This window comes from Hypanus sabinus, chromosome 14, assembly GCF_030144855.1.
Source record: "Hypanus sabinus isolate sHypSab1 chromosome 14, sHypSab1.hap1, whole genome shotgun sequence".
In the NCBI taxonomy this organism is placed as follows: Eukaryota; Metazoa; Chordata; class Chondrichthyes; order Myliobatiformes; family Dasyatidae; genus Hypanus; species Hypanus sabinus.
The window spans coordinates 108,222,646-108,240,858 of NC_082719.1; the positions used below are offsets into that span (position 1 = coordinate 108,222,646).

The 18,213-nt window shown below is 40.5% G+C and overlaps 1 protein-coding gene across 3 annotated transcripts in view; it reads right to left on the reverse strand.

Annotated features, from left to right (window-relative positions):
• Positions 1-2,524: 2,524 nt before the first annotated feature.
• Positions 2,525-18,213, reverse strand: part of LOC132405063 (polycomb group RING finger protein 3) — a 166,090-nt gene continuing 150,401 nt past the window's right edge. For 2 of the 3 annotated variants that reach the window (XM_059989797.1, XM_059989795.1), the window contains exon 10: positions 2,525-10,116. In XM_059989797.1, the coding sequence (XP_059845780.1) occupies positions 10,033-10,116 (84 nt within the window). In that variant the 3' untranslated portion in view covers positions 2,525-10,032. Of the gene's footprint in view, positions 15,833-18,213 lie in introns of all 3 variants that reach the window. The other variant, XM_059989796.1, reaches the window with a different exon arrangement.

The window sequence follows — 18,213 nt, forward strand, 5'->3', positions numbered from 1 at the left end:
TCCCCCTTCCAGTTCAGGTTGCATTCTCCCTGGACAAGAGCCCCATGATCCAAACATTTTATGCCCTCCTTCCTACACCAACTCCTTAGCCACATATTAAACTGTATAATCTCCCTAATTCTGGCCTCACTAGCATATGGTACGAGTAGCAATCTTGAGGTCATAACCCTAGAGGTCCTGCCCTTTAACTTAGCACCTACCTGAACTCCCTGTGCAGCATCTCGTCATTCGTCCTACCCTATCATTGGTACCGACATGGACAACTTCTTGCTCTTCACCATCCCACTTAAGAATGCTGAGAACTCAATCCACAATATCCCCAAACATGGCTCCTGGGAGGCAACATACTATCCAGGAATCTCATTCTCACTCACAGAACCTCCTATCTGTTCCCCTAACGAATCCTCTTTCACCATACCATGCCTTTTCTCCCCTCTGTCCTCTGAGTTACAGAGGCAGACAGTGTCAGAGAATCGCTGTAAAGTCATCCCCCCTGACAATATCTAAAGTGATCTACCTGTGGTTGAGGAGGATGGCCACAGGGGTGCTCTGTACTTGCTACTTACCTCTTTCCCCTTTCTGATTATCATGCAGTTTCCTGTGTCCTGCACCTTGGGTGTAACCACCTGTACATATCTATATATCCTGCCCATCACCCCTTCAGCCTCCTGAATGATTCAGAGTTCATTCAGGTCCAGCTCCAGCTCCTTAACACAGATTGTAAGAAGTTGCAGCTGGAAGCAGTTCTCACAGTTGTAGTTGCCAAGGACACTGGAGGTCTCCTTGCCTTCCCACATCTCACAAAAGGAGCATTTCACTATCTTGGCTAGCATACAAAGAAAGGAGAAAAAAAAAACCTTATGGGGCAGGTATTGTTGAGGAAACAGGTAGGCTGCATAAAGACTTAAGACAGATTAGCAGAATGGGCAAAAAAGTGGCAAATGAAATACAATGTTGGAAAATGGATTGTTATGCACTTTGGTAGAAGAAATAAATGTGTGGACTATTTTCTAAGTGGGATCAAAATCCAAAAATCTGAGATACAAAGAGATTTGGGAGTCCTTGTGCAAAACAACCTAAAGGTTAACTTGCAGATGGAGTTGGAATGCAAATATAATGTTAGCATTCATTTCAAGAGGTATTACCCTTCGTCAGGGTCTCGGCCCAAAACGTCAACAGCGCTTCTCCCTATAGATGCTGCCTGGCCTGCTGTGTTCCACCAGCATTTTGTGTGTGTTGTTTGAATTTCTAGCATCTGCAGATTTCCTCGTGTTGGCAACAAGCTATCCATTTCATCATCTACATCATTGACAAATAGCATAAAAAGAAAGACTCCCAACACCAACCCCCACGGAAAACCACTAGTCACTGGCAGCCAACCAGACAAGGATCTTTTTATTCCCACTTGCTGCCCCCTACCAATCAGCCAATTCTCTAACCATGCCAGTAACTTTCTTGAAATACCATTGGCTCTTAAGTTGGTAAGCAGCTTCATGTGTGGCACCTTATCAAAAGCCTTCTTAAAGTCCAAATATACAACATCCATTGTATCCCCTTTATCTATCCTACTTGTAATCTCCTCAAAGAATTTCAACAGGTTCATCAGATGAGATTTTCCTTCTTACCCTGTGTCACCAAGTATTTCATAACCTCATCCTTAACATCTTCCCAACCACTGAGGTCAGGCTAACTGGTCTATAATTTCATTTCTGCTGCCTCCCACCGTTCTTAAAGAATGGAGTGACATTTACGATTTTCCAGTCCTCTGGAACCATGCCAGAATTCAAAGGTTTTTCAAAGATACTAATGCCACCACAATCTCTAATGCTACCTCTTTCAGAACCCTAGGGTGCATCTGGTCCAGGTTACATATGTACCTTTAGGTCTTTCAGCTTTGTACCTTCTCCCTTGTAATAGTAACAACACTCACCACTTCCCTCACACCCATCAACATCTGGCACTCTGCTAGTGTCTTCCACAGTGAAGTCAGATGCAAAATACTCATTTAGTTCATCTGCCATCTCCTTGTCCCCTGTTATTTATCTGGTCTCATTTTCTAGTAGTCCTTTATCCACTTTATATTGTTTGCTAATTTGCTTTCATATTTCATCTTTTCCCTCCAAATGATTCTAGTTGCTGCCTGTAGGTTTTTTTAAAACTTCCTAATGCTCTATTTTCCCATTATTTTTTGCTTTGTTGTATGATCTTTCTTATGCCTTCACATTAGCTTTGACTTCCCTTGTCAGCCATGGTTGTACTATTTTGCCATTTGAGTATTTCTTTGTTTTTGGAATACATCTATCCTGCACCTTCCTACAGCCCATTTCTGTGCTGCAGTGTTGTGACTATTTTGGCCTCTGAACATCTTGGAAAAGTAAGAGAGGCAATGTTGATAAACATGATCTCTTTGTTCCTTAATTTGCTATTGAATTATTCCCATCCTTTTCTCAATAGCAACCAAAGTTGTGTGACAGCACTGTTAGAATTAATGAACACAATAAATAGGATAACATGTGAAACACACTCACAAATATAATAATTTATTTAATTGACAGAACAAAAGAATTCTGCACATTATAGGGCTAAAAAGTGGTTTAATTTACATGAAGCATACAAAACATTCTCATTACAGAAGACATTTGAAGTAGCGGAATAATACATCATCACAACAGTTTATTATAAACTGGGTGGTGCCTTAGTGAGGTATTTGTTCACATGGATCTCTGATGTAAACCTGAGTGGTTTTCATTATCTGGTAACTAGAGTTTACTTAAGGAGATGTTTTCCATTAGAATTACAAACTCATTGCAAGAAAGTTATGTTAATGCAGACCGCGATGTTATCTCATTCATCTGAATCTCATAAACAACAGAAAATACTGAGAAACCATGTGATTCCAATTCTCACTGTGTTAGCTGTCACTGAGTTGGTGGCAGGAAGATGTCCTGCAGTAACACACGGCAAAATATTTCTCAGTCAGCATGGGTCAGTTACAAACAGTTCCATTTTAATGTCTGTTTCCTTTTTGATGTATGAGCTGTGACCTGCCAAGCAGCCACAATCCATTAAACTCTAATTCTGTACAATATTTGAAACTCAATTAAACATATCTGAATCCAACTTTGACCCTACCTGCACAGACTTGATACTGTCCAATCTGAAACATTCATGATTTGAGAATAAGTGCCAGAACCAACCCTAAGGTTGAAATTACCTTTTTCAGTTTGTTAGAAAATGTGAACGCTGGAACATTTCTGAAACACCAACCTGTTTCCTCCTGCACAAATAAACACACTTTATAAATTAAATACTCTTCAAATATGATGACCAAGTTCAGTTCTGGTTGTGAGTGATGCTATTCTTAAAAAATAACAGAATAAGGCAGCATAAATCAATGTTTACATGGGAGTCAATAAAGGAGTTAGATAACTAAGATACTGAGAGGGATTCTTGGAATCTGAACTCTCCATACGGACACTGTTCCCTGGTTCTGGAGAACCCAGGCTCTTCACGTGGACACTGTTCCATGGTTCTGGAGAACCCGGACTCTCCACACGGACACTGTTCCATGGTTCTGGAGAACCCGGACTCTCCACACGGACACTGTTCCACGGTTCTGGAGAACCTGGACTCTTCACGTGGACACTGTTCCATGGTTCTGGAGAACCCGGACTCTCCACACGGACACGGTTCTATGGTTCTGGAGAACCCGGACTCTCCACACGGACACTGCTCCATGGTTCTGGAGAACCCGGACTCTCCACACGGACACTGTTCCATGGTTCTGGAGAATCCGGACTCTCCACACGGACACTGTTCCATGGTTCTGGAGAACCCGGACTCTCCACACGGACACTATTCCATGGTTCTGGAGAACCCGGACTCTCCAAACGGACACTATTCCATGGTTCTGGAGAACCCGGACTCTCCACACGGACACTATTCCATGGTTCTGGAGAACCTGGACTCTCCAAACGGACACTATTCCATGGTTCTGGAGAACCCGGACTCTCCACACGGACACTATTCCATGGTTCTGGAGAACCTGGACTCTCCAAACGGACACTATTCCATGGTTCTGGAGAACCCGGACTCTCCACACGGACACTGTTCCATGGTTCTGGAGAATCCGGACTCCCCACACTAGCACTGTTCCACCACAGTAATTTCCTCAAATTATGTCAGATTCCATAGTTCTGTACTGTCCTCCAAACATACTGTGTCTTTAAAGGCCAAAATCATACATTGTAATTTCTGTTATTTATTCTATTCTGAGAGAAATAACTCCATCAGTAAAGCTGGCAAGTAATCATACCCACATTAGTGGCACTGCCAGAGGATTAATCTGTACAGGATTTGTACCAACTCAGTGGTAGATTGATAGAGGTTTCTGAAGAGACACCCAAGCTGCACCTTGGTTAGCTCACAGCTGTGATCACAACTGGAATGCTGAGTGTAGATCTGAAGCTGTCAGCATGCCCTGTATGGCAACAGCACTCTAATCTGCTGCCCAATTTAATCAGGAGACTGGAACAACTGTGTTATCACAGCATGGTTAGTTAGCACCAAACAACCTGTATTTACAAGAAGGTTTTAAGCAAAACTGTTATTAAGCCAACTTACCTCACTAATAAAAAGCTTCTTAATATACAGGTGAGCATCAGAATTGTGTGTAATAGTGAAGTTTGTAGTGGTAATGTCAACATGTAGAAAATACTGCTCGAACTATTAACTTACTTTAAAGCTGAATACTGGGCCATTGTTAGTAGGCTGGCACAAAGGTCCTTTCACAGTAACATGGTCTTTGTCTCCGTGGTGCCAGAACATGAGTGTGCCTACACACCAACCTCATAGTGGACAAGGTGTAAACAATACATCAAAGGTATGACCAACGTCCACATCAGCCTTCCTCAGATTGGGCACTTCAATGTTTACAGTTATCAAACTGCAGATACGTACAGAAAGCAATGGGAAAGTGTAGCATCCCTGATCATAACAGTGGAGAGACAGAGCTAATGTCTCCTCCCAATGTCTGGAGCCAGGAAAGTGAGTACTGTATCTCCAACATCCTGCATTGACACAATGACTGCCAACACAGACACAACTCCTTCTCAGTACACTGTTGCCTTCCATCACAACTTTATTTTTATCACTTGCTCTGAGATCAGTCCATACCCTTGCTGTTCACTTAATATTAGCTGAATCTCCTACTGCCAGCTTCATTCACCATCTCATCCTGTCACAGATATTCCCTTTGTTCTACCCACCACACCCAGTTCACCACTGACAACAAACTTGGTTTCTTTCTCAGTTCTAACAAAGGGACACTTTAACTGTTTCACTTTCAACAGCTGATTGTTCCTAATATTTTTTATTCTACTGGTAAGTGAAAAAAACATGTTAACTGCATTTTTCTTCACAGTTGCTGGCCTGACTTCTGAATATTCGAACACTTTGTCTTTACTTGTGGAACACAAGTGGAAGATGTGTAATTGTTCTGAGCTGTACACTGATTAAATCAATATACATATATATATAAATGACTTCACATTAATTTGTTAATATATTTGATCTTTTGAAAAGATGTTCATACATCAACAGCTGAGCATTGAAATAAGTATCAGACTTTGACTTCATTATATAAATTCCAAAATATTTATTTTAACTATGATCTTGGCATCCTCACTGGCCATGGGAGTAATACCAGATGATTGAAGAGTGGCAACTGATATTTCTTTGTTGAAGAAAGGGAATACTGATAACCCTGTGAATTATAGACCTATGAGTCTTACCTCAGTGGTGAGCAAACTACTGGAGAAGATTATGAGAGACAGGATTTGCAAGCATTTGGAGAAATGTAGTCTGATTAGAAAGACACAGGAATGATAGAAAAATGGAGGGTTATGTAGGTAGGCATAACATGATGGACTAAAGGGCCTGTAGTGTTCGACGTTTATGAACTAAACATTTCAAAGAATGCAAACCAAATCTACTTATTGTCTAACTTTGCTGAAAGATCAGTATGGGTATGCAGTCCCTTAGGTGCAGCTGTAGAGATATTATGGATTCTGCAGAATACCTTCACTTCTTTGATTCGTTTTGTAAAACAATATACCAGTATTTTTGGTCAATGTGATAATGTTCAAATCTGCTTCCTGCATTGCCTATCATAGAGCGGCAGGAACAAATAATGATAAAAGGTAATTGGTGCGTTATAGTGAGATTAAATGAGTGCATTAGATTGAAAGGAAGAAACAGTCAAATAAAGGACGAGTACACGGATCCCAGGCAATGGAGGCTGTCAGTTTAATCTTGGTGGTGGAGAAACTTTTAAGGAACACCAGTTAAAGAAAAAAAAATTATTGGCACTTACAGAAGAGGATAAGCATAGGGTCTACACAGGGTAAATGCAAGCAGGCTTTTCCCACTGAGTTTGGCTGAGACTACAACTGGTGGTCATGGGTTAAGGGTGAAAGGTGAAATATTTAAGGTAATATGAAACTTTCACTCTGATGGTGGTGAAAGTGTGAACTAAGCTGCCAGCAGCAGTGGTGGATGCAAGCTTGATTTCAATATTTAAGAGAAATTTGTGTAAGTACATGGATGGGAGTGGTATGAAGAGCTGTGGTCCAGCTGCAGGTTGATGGGACTAGACAGAAAAACAAGCTTCCAATGGACTAGAAGGGCCAAAGGCCTGATTTTGTGCTGAAGTACTCTCTGACTCTAAGTTAGGTACACAGCATGGAAATAAGCTATTCAGCCCATCCACCCATGCTGACCAGTGGGCACCCCATCTATTTTAATCCCATAGAGATGATAAGAGACAGCCAGTGGAGATTTATTAAAGACAAATCAATAAGAAGTTTTTGATGTGAAACCAGAGGTTAGTCAATGTCAACTGCGTGGATTTTCAGGAGGCAACTGATAAATTCCAACATGAAAGTTTGCTCTAGATTCCATCTGCATGTAATGAAAATGGTCTTAAAGGCAGCAAGCATAGAGAGGTGCTGAACTATCGAGTGAGGATGGAACTCAGTGCCACCCTTTAGTGGTCAGTGTTAGGAACACTACTTTTCATTCCGTAGTTTATTGATTTTGATATGGTGTGCAGGGCAACATCTCCACGTGATGTTTCAGACTGTGCAAGTATGGTAGTGATGAAGGAGAAGACATTACATTTCTAGTTGGCAGACAAGCTAAGTGAATGGGCAGGCAAAATGCAAACAAACTTAACCCAGAGGTGTGTGAAATGATATCGTACTTTGGCAAAAAGTATAGAGACAATAGTTGTGAACAGAGGGACCAGTTGTATGTGTTCACCCATCCTTGAAAGTAGCATGACATGATGGAGTATTCATTTGTCCATTCGTTTGTCTGTTTATTTATTTAGCGACACAGCACAGAGTTGGTCTTTCCGGCCTTTCGACATGCCACCCCACCAACCCCGATCAACTCTGATCTATTCACAGGACAATTTACAATGATCAATTAACCTACCAGGTATGTCTTTGGACTGTGGGAGGAAACTGGAATAGCCAGAGAAAATCCATGCACCCCACTGGGAGGACACAGAAAGCTGTTACAGGATAGCATAGGAATTGAACTCGGAACTCCAGAACAGTCCGAGCTGTAATAACATTGTGCTATGCTACCATGGCATTGCGTTCATAGAAATGAATAAACAGTTAGTGTTTTGGGCCAAATCCCAATGTCTTGATGAAAGGTCTCGGCCCAAAATGTTGATTGTTTCTTCCCTTCCACAGATACTGCCTGACCTGCTGTGTTCCTCCGGGGGGGGGGGGGGGGCACGTGTGTGTGTGCGTGCGTGTTTTAAAACATACCCACATTACAAACAGGGGATGCTGGTGATTTTAAAGTACATAGAGATGGATGGATACCTGGGGCCCAACCAAGCATATGCTAGAACTCTTCAAAAAGATAGGGAAAGAATGACAGGGCCATGGATGAGATGTGTATATCATGCTAGCCACATGTGAGATAATAGAAGGATAGAGGGTGGCTAATAAAGTCATACAACACTCCAGCACAAAAACAGGCCATTCAGCCTATTCAGTTCATTCCAACCTGTTTTTCTGCCAGATATCCACTAGGTTCCATACAGAGATGCAATCACAAACAAGAGGAAATGTGCAGATGCTAGAAATCCAAGCAACACACACAGAATGCTGAAGAACTTCAGCAGGCCAGGCAGCATCTGTGGAAAAAAGACCAGTCAATGATACAGACCGAAACCCTTACAGGACTGGAGAGGGACAAATGGAGAAAGGAGCCACGTAGGGAGCAATCCCCACAGAAAGCAGCAATTTCACTTCCCATTTCCATTCCAATATGTCCATTAATGGCCTCCTCCACTGTCATGATAAGGCCACACTTAACACCTTATATTCCACTTGGGTAGCATCCAACCTGATAGCATGAACATTGATTTCACAGACTTCTGGTAATGCCCCCCCCCCCCCCCACACCCCTCCTTTACCATTTCCCATTCCCTTTCCCTATCTCACCTTTATCTCCTTGCCACCTCCTCTGATGCTCCTCACCCCTTTTCTTTCTTCCATGGCTTCTGTCTCTTTCACCAATCAACTTCCCAGTTTTCTTTATCCCCCCCCCTCCAGGTTTCATCTATCACCTTGTGTTTCTCTTTCCACTCCCCCCATCTTTAAAATCTACTCCTCAGCTTTTTTTCTCCACTCCTGCCGAAGGATTCTGACCCAAAACTTTGACTATACTTCTTTTTCCACGGATACTGCCTGGCCTGCTGAGTTCATCCAGCAGTTTGTGAATATTGCATGTTGATAGAGAGAAATGTCAAGACTTTGGAGAGAGATCTATTCAAATATTTCTGGGTGACAGAAAGACTAGAAGAGCTGTGATTGTTTTCAGAGAAGTTCTGAAGGGGTTACAACAGGGTATAGAAAGGGCAGATCAAGGGAAGGATCAGGTCTGAAAAGGGAACTGGATGATCCTGGGGAAGGCAAGAACTCACAGGGCAATTGTGCTGGTGGGAATGGCGATATTTCTTGCATTGAACTGGAACAGACTCGACAGGTCAAATGATATCTCTGCTTTAATATGGTGTGCTAGAAATTACAGGTGCAAGATAGCACTTTAGCACAACTCACTGTGTTCACTCCCTTACTGATGTCCTCATCCCAGCAATTACATCCTGTTGAAAGTGAGACAGATACATTGTGAATTTGTACTGTTTTTGTATTCATATGGTGCCCAGTGATAGCTTTTCGTACAAAAGCACACTTTCATTCCCTCAGCATTCACAGCATGAATTGCATTTTCATTCAGCCCCACTAAAGCAGAATTCCACAAGAAATCACTCATTACAGAAGATGTAAAATAATCGTTCTCCAAGAGCACACTCACTCAACACTACAGGTTGGTCTATAAGCACTGCATTTATACAATACATACAAGCTTTGATATCAAGCTGAAAATACAGTGGACAGAAAATAGAACTGTAGCTATTGTTCCGTTTTCCCTTTTAAATGCTGAAATTCTTGGAAGCAGGCAGATAGATTCCCACAACTAGAATGCTAGAATTACACAGGATTTAAACAGGTCATCTACCCATCAATAACATACATGAAAATTTTGCCAGTATGAATAACATTATTACTAAAAAATTTCATGAAAATAATGTCCAGGCAAGAAGAAAGGGCAAATGGTGAATGAAAATACTTTGCATCAGTATTTACAACACAGGAAGATAACCCAAGGAAACAAGAAAACAAACTCAACTAGGCAGAGGTTCACAAAAAGTTAAGCATAAAGAAATCAATGGTAATATAATAAAGAACAACAAATCACCAGGACCAGGCAGGTTCCAACCCAGGCTAGAACCTTTCAGAATCCAATAGAAACCTGCATTGTCCTTGATTTGGGAATTTTTCCTATAAACTGGAAAAATTGTGCAGATTACTTCATTATTTAAGCGAGCAGGGAATTGTATATCAATTACCATCACATCTGTAGCCAGGGAATTGAGGTCTGGATGGACTAAGTGATTGAACATAGTGGCGGTGAATGAGAGCCAGAGATGATTTGTGAAGATGGCCATGCCCCAGAAGCTGATCCAATTCCCTGAAGTAGTGAATGGAGAAATATCATTACAAAGTCAACCAATGCAAAAGTTTAAGCGTTTGGAATCAAATACAGTACTAGTCTGGTTAAGGAAGTGGCAAGGTAACAAGCAAATGCTGATACAGGCAGTGACCTGTAAAACGACTCTTCTCTGTTTTTATTAATGGCTTCAATGGAAAGCGAGGAAGCCACGATTGTAAACAGTGCAAGTAAAAGCATCATCACTAGAGGTTACAGAGCCGCTCATACTCCTTGGACAGTGAGAAATTTCTAAACAGTGCAAGACTAAAAGAGCAGAAGGTCCAAAGAGACAGAAGTTCACAGAGGGGATCATTACAATGTCACAAAAATAATGAAAATCTACTGGAAAGTTAGCCTATCCGAAGAAACAGAATACAGAAAGATAGAAGAAATAACATATCAGTGCTAATTAAAATCCTGGTTAGACCTCAGCTAGAGTGTTTTAAGCAGTTCTGGATAGCATCCCTCAGCAACGTATTTGCTTTGGAGGTCTGCAGTGCAGTTTTACCAGAATAACTTCCCATTGCCAAAATTTAAAAATAACCAAAATAAAGGACAAATTCCCTAAAATTTAGAAAAATAAAGGATGATATCATTCAATATAGCAAATGGGACCATTGGCAAAGAGACTATTTCTGTTGATTGGGGAATCTATGACTGAAACACAGGGTTTAAAATTAGAATGAACACATTCAACAGCAAAGCAAGAAAACAACTTTATATTTAAGCAACAGTGAAAGATCGGAGCTTCAAGTATGAAGTGCCAGTAGAGTTACACTTAACTGGTATCGTATATGCACCTTATTACTTGTTAATTTATTCGTGGTAATATTATTTTATGTTTTGTGTGTGAGTTACAGGTACTGTGTTCACCTTGGTCTGAAGGAACATTGTTTCATTTGGCTGTAAACACAATAAAATGAACTTGAACTCAATTATCAATCACAACTGATGATACATTATTTTTAATTTTAAATCTGAGATTGAAGGATTATGTTAATAAAGTTTATGTTAAATAAAGATTGATATGTAGTTTGAACACACATCAGCCACAACCTTACTAAACAAGAGGGGCAGTCTCATGGCCTTGTAAGCACTCAACTATACTTCCCTACCCACCACTTGCTGAGAATATACGGTATATTCCCGTAACACTAAAAGAGAAAAGGTTTTTAAAGATTTAAGTCAAAACAGGTGTGAAACATGGACATTGCCAACCATGAGGGAATTACTGCAAAGATTAAAGCAATAAAAACATTAACTCAATTCCTAATGCAAACTGCTGCTGTAAATATTGTGCCTAATCCCACAGAAATACTTCACTGTACCAGAGAGCTAAAAAATGTACCTAGTAATTCAGGTTAAATTGGTGGCAAAGCTTATTGCAAGTTCATTTGCTCTGGTGTTACTATGACAATGAAGCAGATCATAGATGCAAAGCTCAACAGAAAATAAAGTTAGACAGTATATAATAATTCTCAGACCCAGCCAACTGTTTTTAAAGGCCCACTTACAATATTACCTTTGAAAAGCACTGATTCATGTTGGAGTAAAAGGTGGTATACATAATACTGTTCTGATACCACATAGAGAGATCCATACAGACACATTATGCTTTCCATATCAAAAACAACATAATAGGCAAACAGGAAATCAGGATGAGCAAACAGTTCAGACTATCTCCATCTAATGTCACATAGTACTCCCATTTGAACAAATGAGGAGCAAATATTTAAGATTTAAAATATTCTCATTCTGAACAAGTCCCATCTAAATTGTTCACTCATCCAGTAGCATTAACAAAACAGAACTCAAAATCAATACCTACCTTCACAGTCTGAAGGATTGTAGTTTTGAACTGTTACATTTTGTCAGCATTGAAAATCAAAAATTCCAAATGCTGGCTTCCTCAGCTTTGTCATCTTCACTTCACTTTGGCTTTCTTACTTAAAACAGTTTGAAATGATACATTTCACACAGCTCTTCTCAGGATAGGAAAATCTCCCCACTAAAACTTGTGGCATCCATACACTATGATCTTCATTAACCACTGAGTGGTTATTGGAAATATGTCAAAGGGACCATTCACTACAACATCTACAGATGGACAAGATTTTGTAAAAGGCACTCATATCTTTTGTCTGACTTGTTCAATGATACCAGTTAAATCTATGCAAGAGTTCATTAAACAATACATGTGCTGTAGTTTTTCACACTGATACAGTAAACTATCTTGGCTTTTTTTTTGTTTTGCAAAGAACTGACTACATAAATAATAACATAAACTCAACGTACTAAAATGCAATCTCCGTAGCTTTCCTGCCTGTGGTGCAGAAAAATATTTCATCCTCAGCAACAGGCATCCTGTTGTATACCCTAAAGCTGTTCATACCAGTCCAACTCTGCACTGTCAACATTGTGCTTCAAGCACCATTCTTCCAAAAGCCGATGCAGATAATGAAGCAACACAAGCACCTTTGTGTTAAACACTCCTCAACAAGCCTAACTACAATGATTCCTTTGTAAATCTGAAAGAAAAGGATTTTGGAAGATGGTGTGGAGTAACATGACACTGGTATGTTTAAACCCCACCACTCTGGTAATGAAAGCATGAGCACCGAGTTCTGTGGCCCTGAGCTGACCACCAACCAAGAGTTTCAGCAAATCCCAGCGTGATTACGTGGCTGATTCAGTGTTCTCTACAATGGTCAAACAAGCTGTAACAGTGAAACAACTGTTGGAATAGTAGCCAAACCTGTTCAATTAATATAGGTTATCTCCAGTAAGTATCTAGAACAGGGGGCGGGCTTTTCACTGAGTCCAGCTCATTCTGAGGAAAGCTGCAGGAGAGACATTAAATGGCACAGACTAGATGGCACAAAGGACCTGTTTCTATGCTGTAGCGCTCTATGACTGAAGGAAAGAGCACAGACAGAATGAACACATGAAATGAAATGCTAGGGCTGAAAGAAAAGACTGCATTGTCACTAAATGAATTTACATTAAAATTTTTTGATTTTATGGTTAATGATACACTTTAAATAAAATATAAATCTTGGGCATAAGGCGCATTATACTTTGTGCAGATTTTACATGGAAGATATAGTTTCAATTAGCTGTGGTCATGGACAGGAAATAAACTGACAGTAGAGGAACAGTTCTGAATTCTACTGGACTATGCCTGGCTTCTGCTACCCGATACACTTCAGTGCCCCTTTGCAATGTTCTGTAAAATTTCACCAAACATTTATTTATTTTCTTAAATTTAGAGATACAGTGCGGAACAGGCCCTTCCAGCCCTCCGAGCCTCGCCACCCAGAAACCACCAAGTTAATCCCGGCCTAATCACAGGACAATTTACACTGACCAGTAACCTACTGACCAGTATGCTTTTGGACAGTGAGAGGAAACTGGAGCGCCAGAGGAAAACCATGTTCTTAAGGGAAGGATGCAAACTTGTTTACAGAGGATATCGGAACTGAACTCCAAACTCCGATGTCCTGAACTGAATAATGTCACGTTAACCGCTATGCTACTGTGGTGTCGAAATCAGCTAAAGTTACTAAAATGTACAGAAACTCCAATTTACTTGTAGATTTCAAAATGAAACAGACCACTTATGGATGTGCTAACTATCTACTAAAATGGACGTCCAAACAACTTTAAAGTGGAATCAGTTATGAATATTGGTAATTATGTAATTTTTGAAAAGGATGGCCAGTATAAGTGAATATTCCATTGTGCAAGTTTCTTTATTGTCCTACAGGTTCTGTTTACAGCAACACTGAACCATGCCTACAGAAAAGCCTGTTCATTCTGTTAGTGCAGTGTCCTTCAGTGTTTGCTCTACAAGAAAATTAGAGAACAATTTGTCTTCAAGCCACGTAACCAAACATTTTAAAACCTCCTTGTGAGATCCCTTAAAACATGTATACAGTTTTGAAATAATATTTAATTTAATCTGTCATAAAAATTATAGACACTGTAATTTTGTTAATTTTCTTGCCGCCTAGATTAAAAATGTTAATTATCGCTGCCAAAAATAGTACTTTGTGAGTCACTGTACACAGTTGCAATGGTCAGACATTCCATATCAACATCTTTGAAGTCAGTTATACACATTAAAATATTTACAAGCACACTATACAAGCATAACTCTGCCCTGGTATATTAATGCACAACTCTAATGCTAAACTACCTTTTAGAAAGGAGGCTGCTTATCTTAGAAACCTGGTACACAGTGCAAAACAAAACCCACCACATACCAAGAACTAAAACACATAATTATAATATAATTTGCAATAAATATATAATCCTTCAGAATGTGCCATTAATAATATAGGATAAACCCTCACTAATGCCATCAGATATCCTCTCCCGCAGCCAAGGTCTTCCACTGTTCCCAATTGGCATATGAATAGTGTTCTTATCAAAGTACCGGGAGCAACAGTTTCATCGCTTAACACAGCTGAGCACCAAATCCTTTTCTTACAGTGTCTCAAAATTATATGGATGTAACAGGCAGATACCACCTCTCCTGAGAATATCCTTTTGGAGGGTGGTGGACATCCCAATGGAAGATATATGGTCATTGCAAACAGACAATAAAAACAATGATAATTTTAACTATCTACCAACCTATCGCACCAAAAGACTTGGAGATCCCACAGAAATCTCTCATTAAACAATTTAAATAGGCAATTTAATATTTATTCAGCAACTGATATAGCTGATAGGACATGTGACCATGAATGGGACTAATCTGCCAGGACTGAATATGAATGGCTATAAGCAATTGCAGAGGCAGATTAGATTCCAGCAGATGTTGGAGTACGTTTCTAGCCAGTGCTCATACTGAATGCTGCCATTTCTACAGCTGCAAGGCCAGGAAACAGACAGGGAGTAGTGCATTATATAATGCTGTAATGTAGTTCCCCAAAACTGGAACATTGGCATTGTAAAAAAAAAGTTCAATTTTGAAGTAAGGGTTAAATATCACCTTGAATCTGCACCTAGAAACAGAATTATTTGAAAAATGGGGACTCTGTGTTTCATAAAGTCACAAACTCATGGGTTAATATTGTTCAAACAGTGAACAGGGCAATTTCACACAATTAGATTTTTTTAAAAAATCTACCAACTTCAGTCCACAATTTTTGAGTTGAAACTACAAAAATTTTTCCAAAGGTCCTTTAAATAAGAAAGCCAAAGTAACCCACAGCTTAATTCAAACATCATTGAAACATTTCCAAATCACAGAGCTGCTAAAGCAAAGGTCAAAATGTAAACTAGAAAAGACTTCTTGTGCCCACAACAAAGCCGCCTAACACATCAAATTCAGCACACTGCATTGTCTTTAGAAACCAGGTATAAAAAAGTGTCTTGGTGCAATTTCATTTGATCCTTTCATAATAACATTATGACGTAAACCCACTTAAACATGAGCATTTCCAACACAAGGTTAGGAGAGAGCACAGAAGCAGGCTGCTGTTGAGTCGGTCCCAGTTGAGCAGGACCTCTGATCTGGTATGTGCGTTTTGCTGGTGTGTGCCACATGCTAGATCCAGTGATGCATTGTCTGGGTGCTGGGTGACAGTCTCTGCAAAGGTTGCACCTTATCAAGTTCAGCTGGCAATAAAACTTGATGTCATAGTAAGTCCATTTTTGGCCTGTAATGTAGCAGAAGTGGCGATTTCTTCGAAAAGAGAGAGAGGTATATAAAGTGTTATATAGCATAAATCACATTTCATAGCTTTAATAAAGGGTCTTTCCAAATAATTCCAATGTTCTTTCTGTGCAGAAATTAAACATTGCTGTTCTGAAATGTCTTTGGCCCATGTATCAGATCATGAGACAGCAATAAATCAAATCACCTCAGCTCTGGCGAGCTATACCCATTTTGAGCAATCTTTAGAGCACAGAGTTTGCAATCTTTCTATTGTCTCTTTCTCCAGTTTTATCCTACCCCTCTATTTAATGGTCTATTCCTCCAGCCCCAACTCTTCCCCATTTTATTGTCTCTCCTTTGTTGGAAGGTGTGTATCTCCTCTTCTAGCCCTTGCCGCTCTCTCTCCCTCTCCTCCTTCAGTTCATATTTATGTAATGATTTAGAGATACACCACAGAGGAGGCCTTCCAGCCCAACGAGCCACGCTGCTCAGCAGCCCACCTATTTAATCCTAGCCTATTCACGGGTCAACTTACAATGACCAAGTGACCTACTGACTGGTATGACTTTGGATTGTGGCAGGAATCCGAGCACCCTGAGAAAGCACACATGGTCGCGGGAGGACTTACAAACTCCTTAGAGGTGGTGTCAGAATTGAACTCTGACACACCAAGGTGTAACAGCACTCTGCTAACTGCTACACTACTGTGGCACCCCATTTTAAAGGGACACAGACTGGAGACAGGTACAGAACATGGCAGATGTAACTTAAAGGTACTGCTATGGACATAGATAGAAGAGAGGGACACAACCCAAAGAAAGAGAAGGGAGAGCAATCTGTGATGCATGTACTTGAACCTTTGAAGATGGCAGGGCAGGTTGAGAAACTGGAGAAGAGTATGGAGGGTCCAGATCGTTATACAGAGAGCTAGAGGGCACGCGGAAGCAAGTCATATTGAACCTTTATAAATGCAAGCAAGGCTTTAACAGAAATATTGCACCAAATTATAGTCAAAACATTACAGGAAGCAGGGAAAGCGATGGTCCAGGTTTGCGGGTGGTATGCTGTGTATAAGATAACCGTCATACAGAGATGAGAGGAAGGGTTGAGACGGGCTGGTAGGTAAAGAAAAAGAAGAGGTGGCAATCAGGATAGGAATAATGAATTATGGGGAAAAGACAGGGAAAAAACATAGGAGAGTAGAGCACAAGAACAGACCTACAATGTCCGTACAGACCATGATTTGATCTAATCCCAAACACCTGCACATGGTCCATACCCCTCATTTCCAAACTACACATGTACTTCTCTAAATGGCCTTTTCACTTTACATCAGCTTCTACTTCCTGTCTCCAAGCACCTACCACTCTTATGGTCATAGAAAAGTAAAGCACAGAAACAAGCCATTCAGCCCATCTAGTCCATGATGAAACCATTTAATCCCAACGATCGGCACCTAGACCATAGCCCTCCATAACCCTTCTTTCCAAACTTCTCTTGAACGTTGAAATCAAGCCTGCATAGACCACTTGTGCTGGCAGCTCATTCCACACTCTCACAACCCTCTGAGTGAAGAAGTTACCCCTCATGTTCCCCTTAAACTTTTCAGCTTTCAGTCTTAACCAACCCAACCTCAGTGGAAAGAGCTTGCTTGCATTTACGTTATGTATATCCCTCATAAAGTGGATGATCTTGTCGTACAGCTACAGATTGGCAGGTATGATGTTGTGATCATCACTGAAACATGGCTAAAGGATGCATGTCTCTGGGAGCTGAACGTCCAAGGATACACGGTGTATTGGAAGGACAGGCAGGTAGACAGAGGCGGTGGTGTGGCTTTATTGGTAAGAAATGATATTAAATCATTAGAAAGAGGTGACATAGGACTGGAAGGTGCAGAATCTTTATGGGCTTAGCTAAGAAATCGCAGGGGTAAAAAGACCCTGATGGCAGTTATGTACAGGCCTCCTAACAGCTGCAGTGATATGGACTACAAATTACAACAGGAAATAGAAAAGGCTTGCCAGAAGGGCAGTGTTATGATAATTGTGGGGGATTTTATCATGCAAGTCGATTGGGAAAATCAGGTCGGCACTGGATCTCAGGAGAGTGAATTTGTACGAGATGGCTTTTTAGAACAGCTTGTTGTTGAGCCCACTAGGGGATCAGCTGTACTGGACTGGGTATTGGGTAAAGAACCAGAGGTGATTAGAGAGATTGAGGTGAAGGAACCCTTAGGAGGCAGTGATCACAACATGATTGAGTTCACTGTGAAATTTGAGAAAGAGAAGCCAAAATCCAAAGTGTCAGTATTTCAGTGGAGTAAAGGAAATTACAGCAGCATGAGAGAGGAACTGGCTAAAGTTGACCAGAAAGGGATACTAGTGGGAAGGACGGCAGAGCAGCAG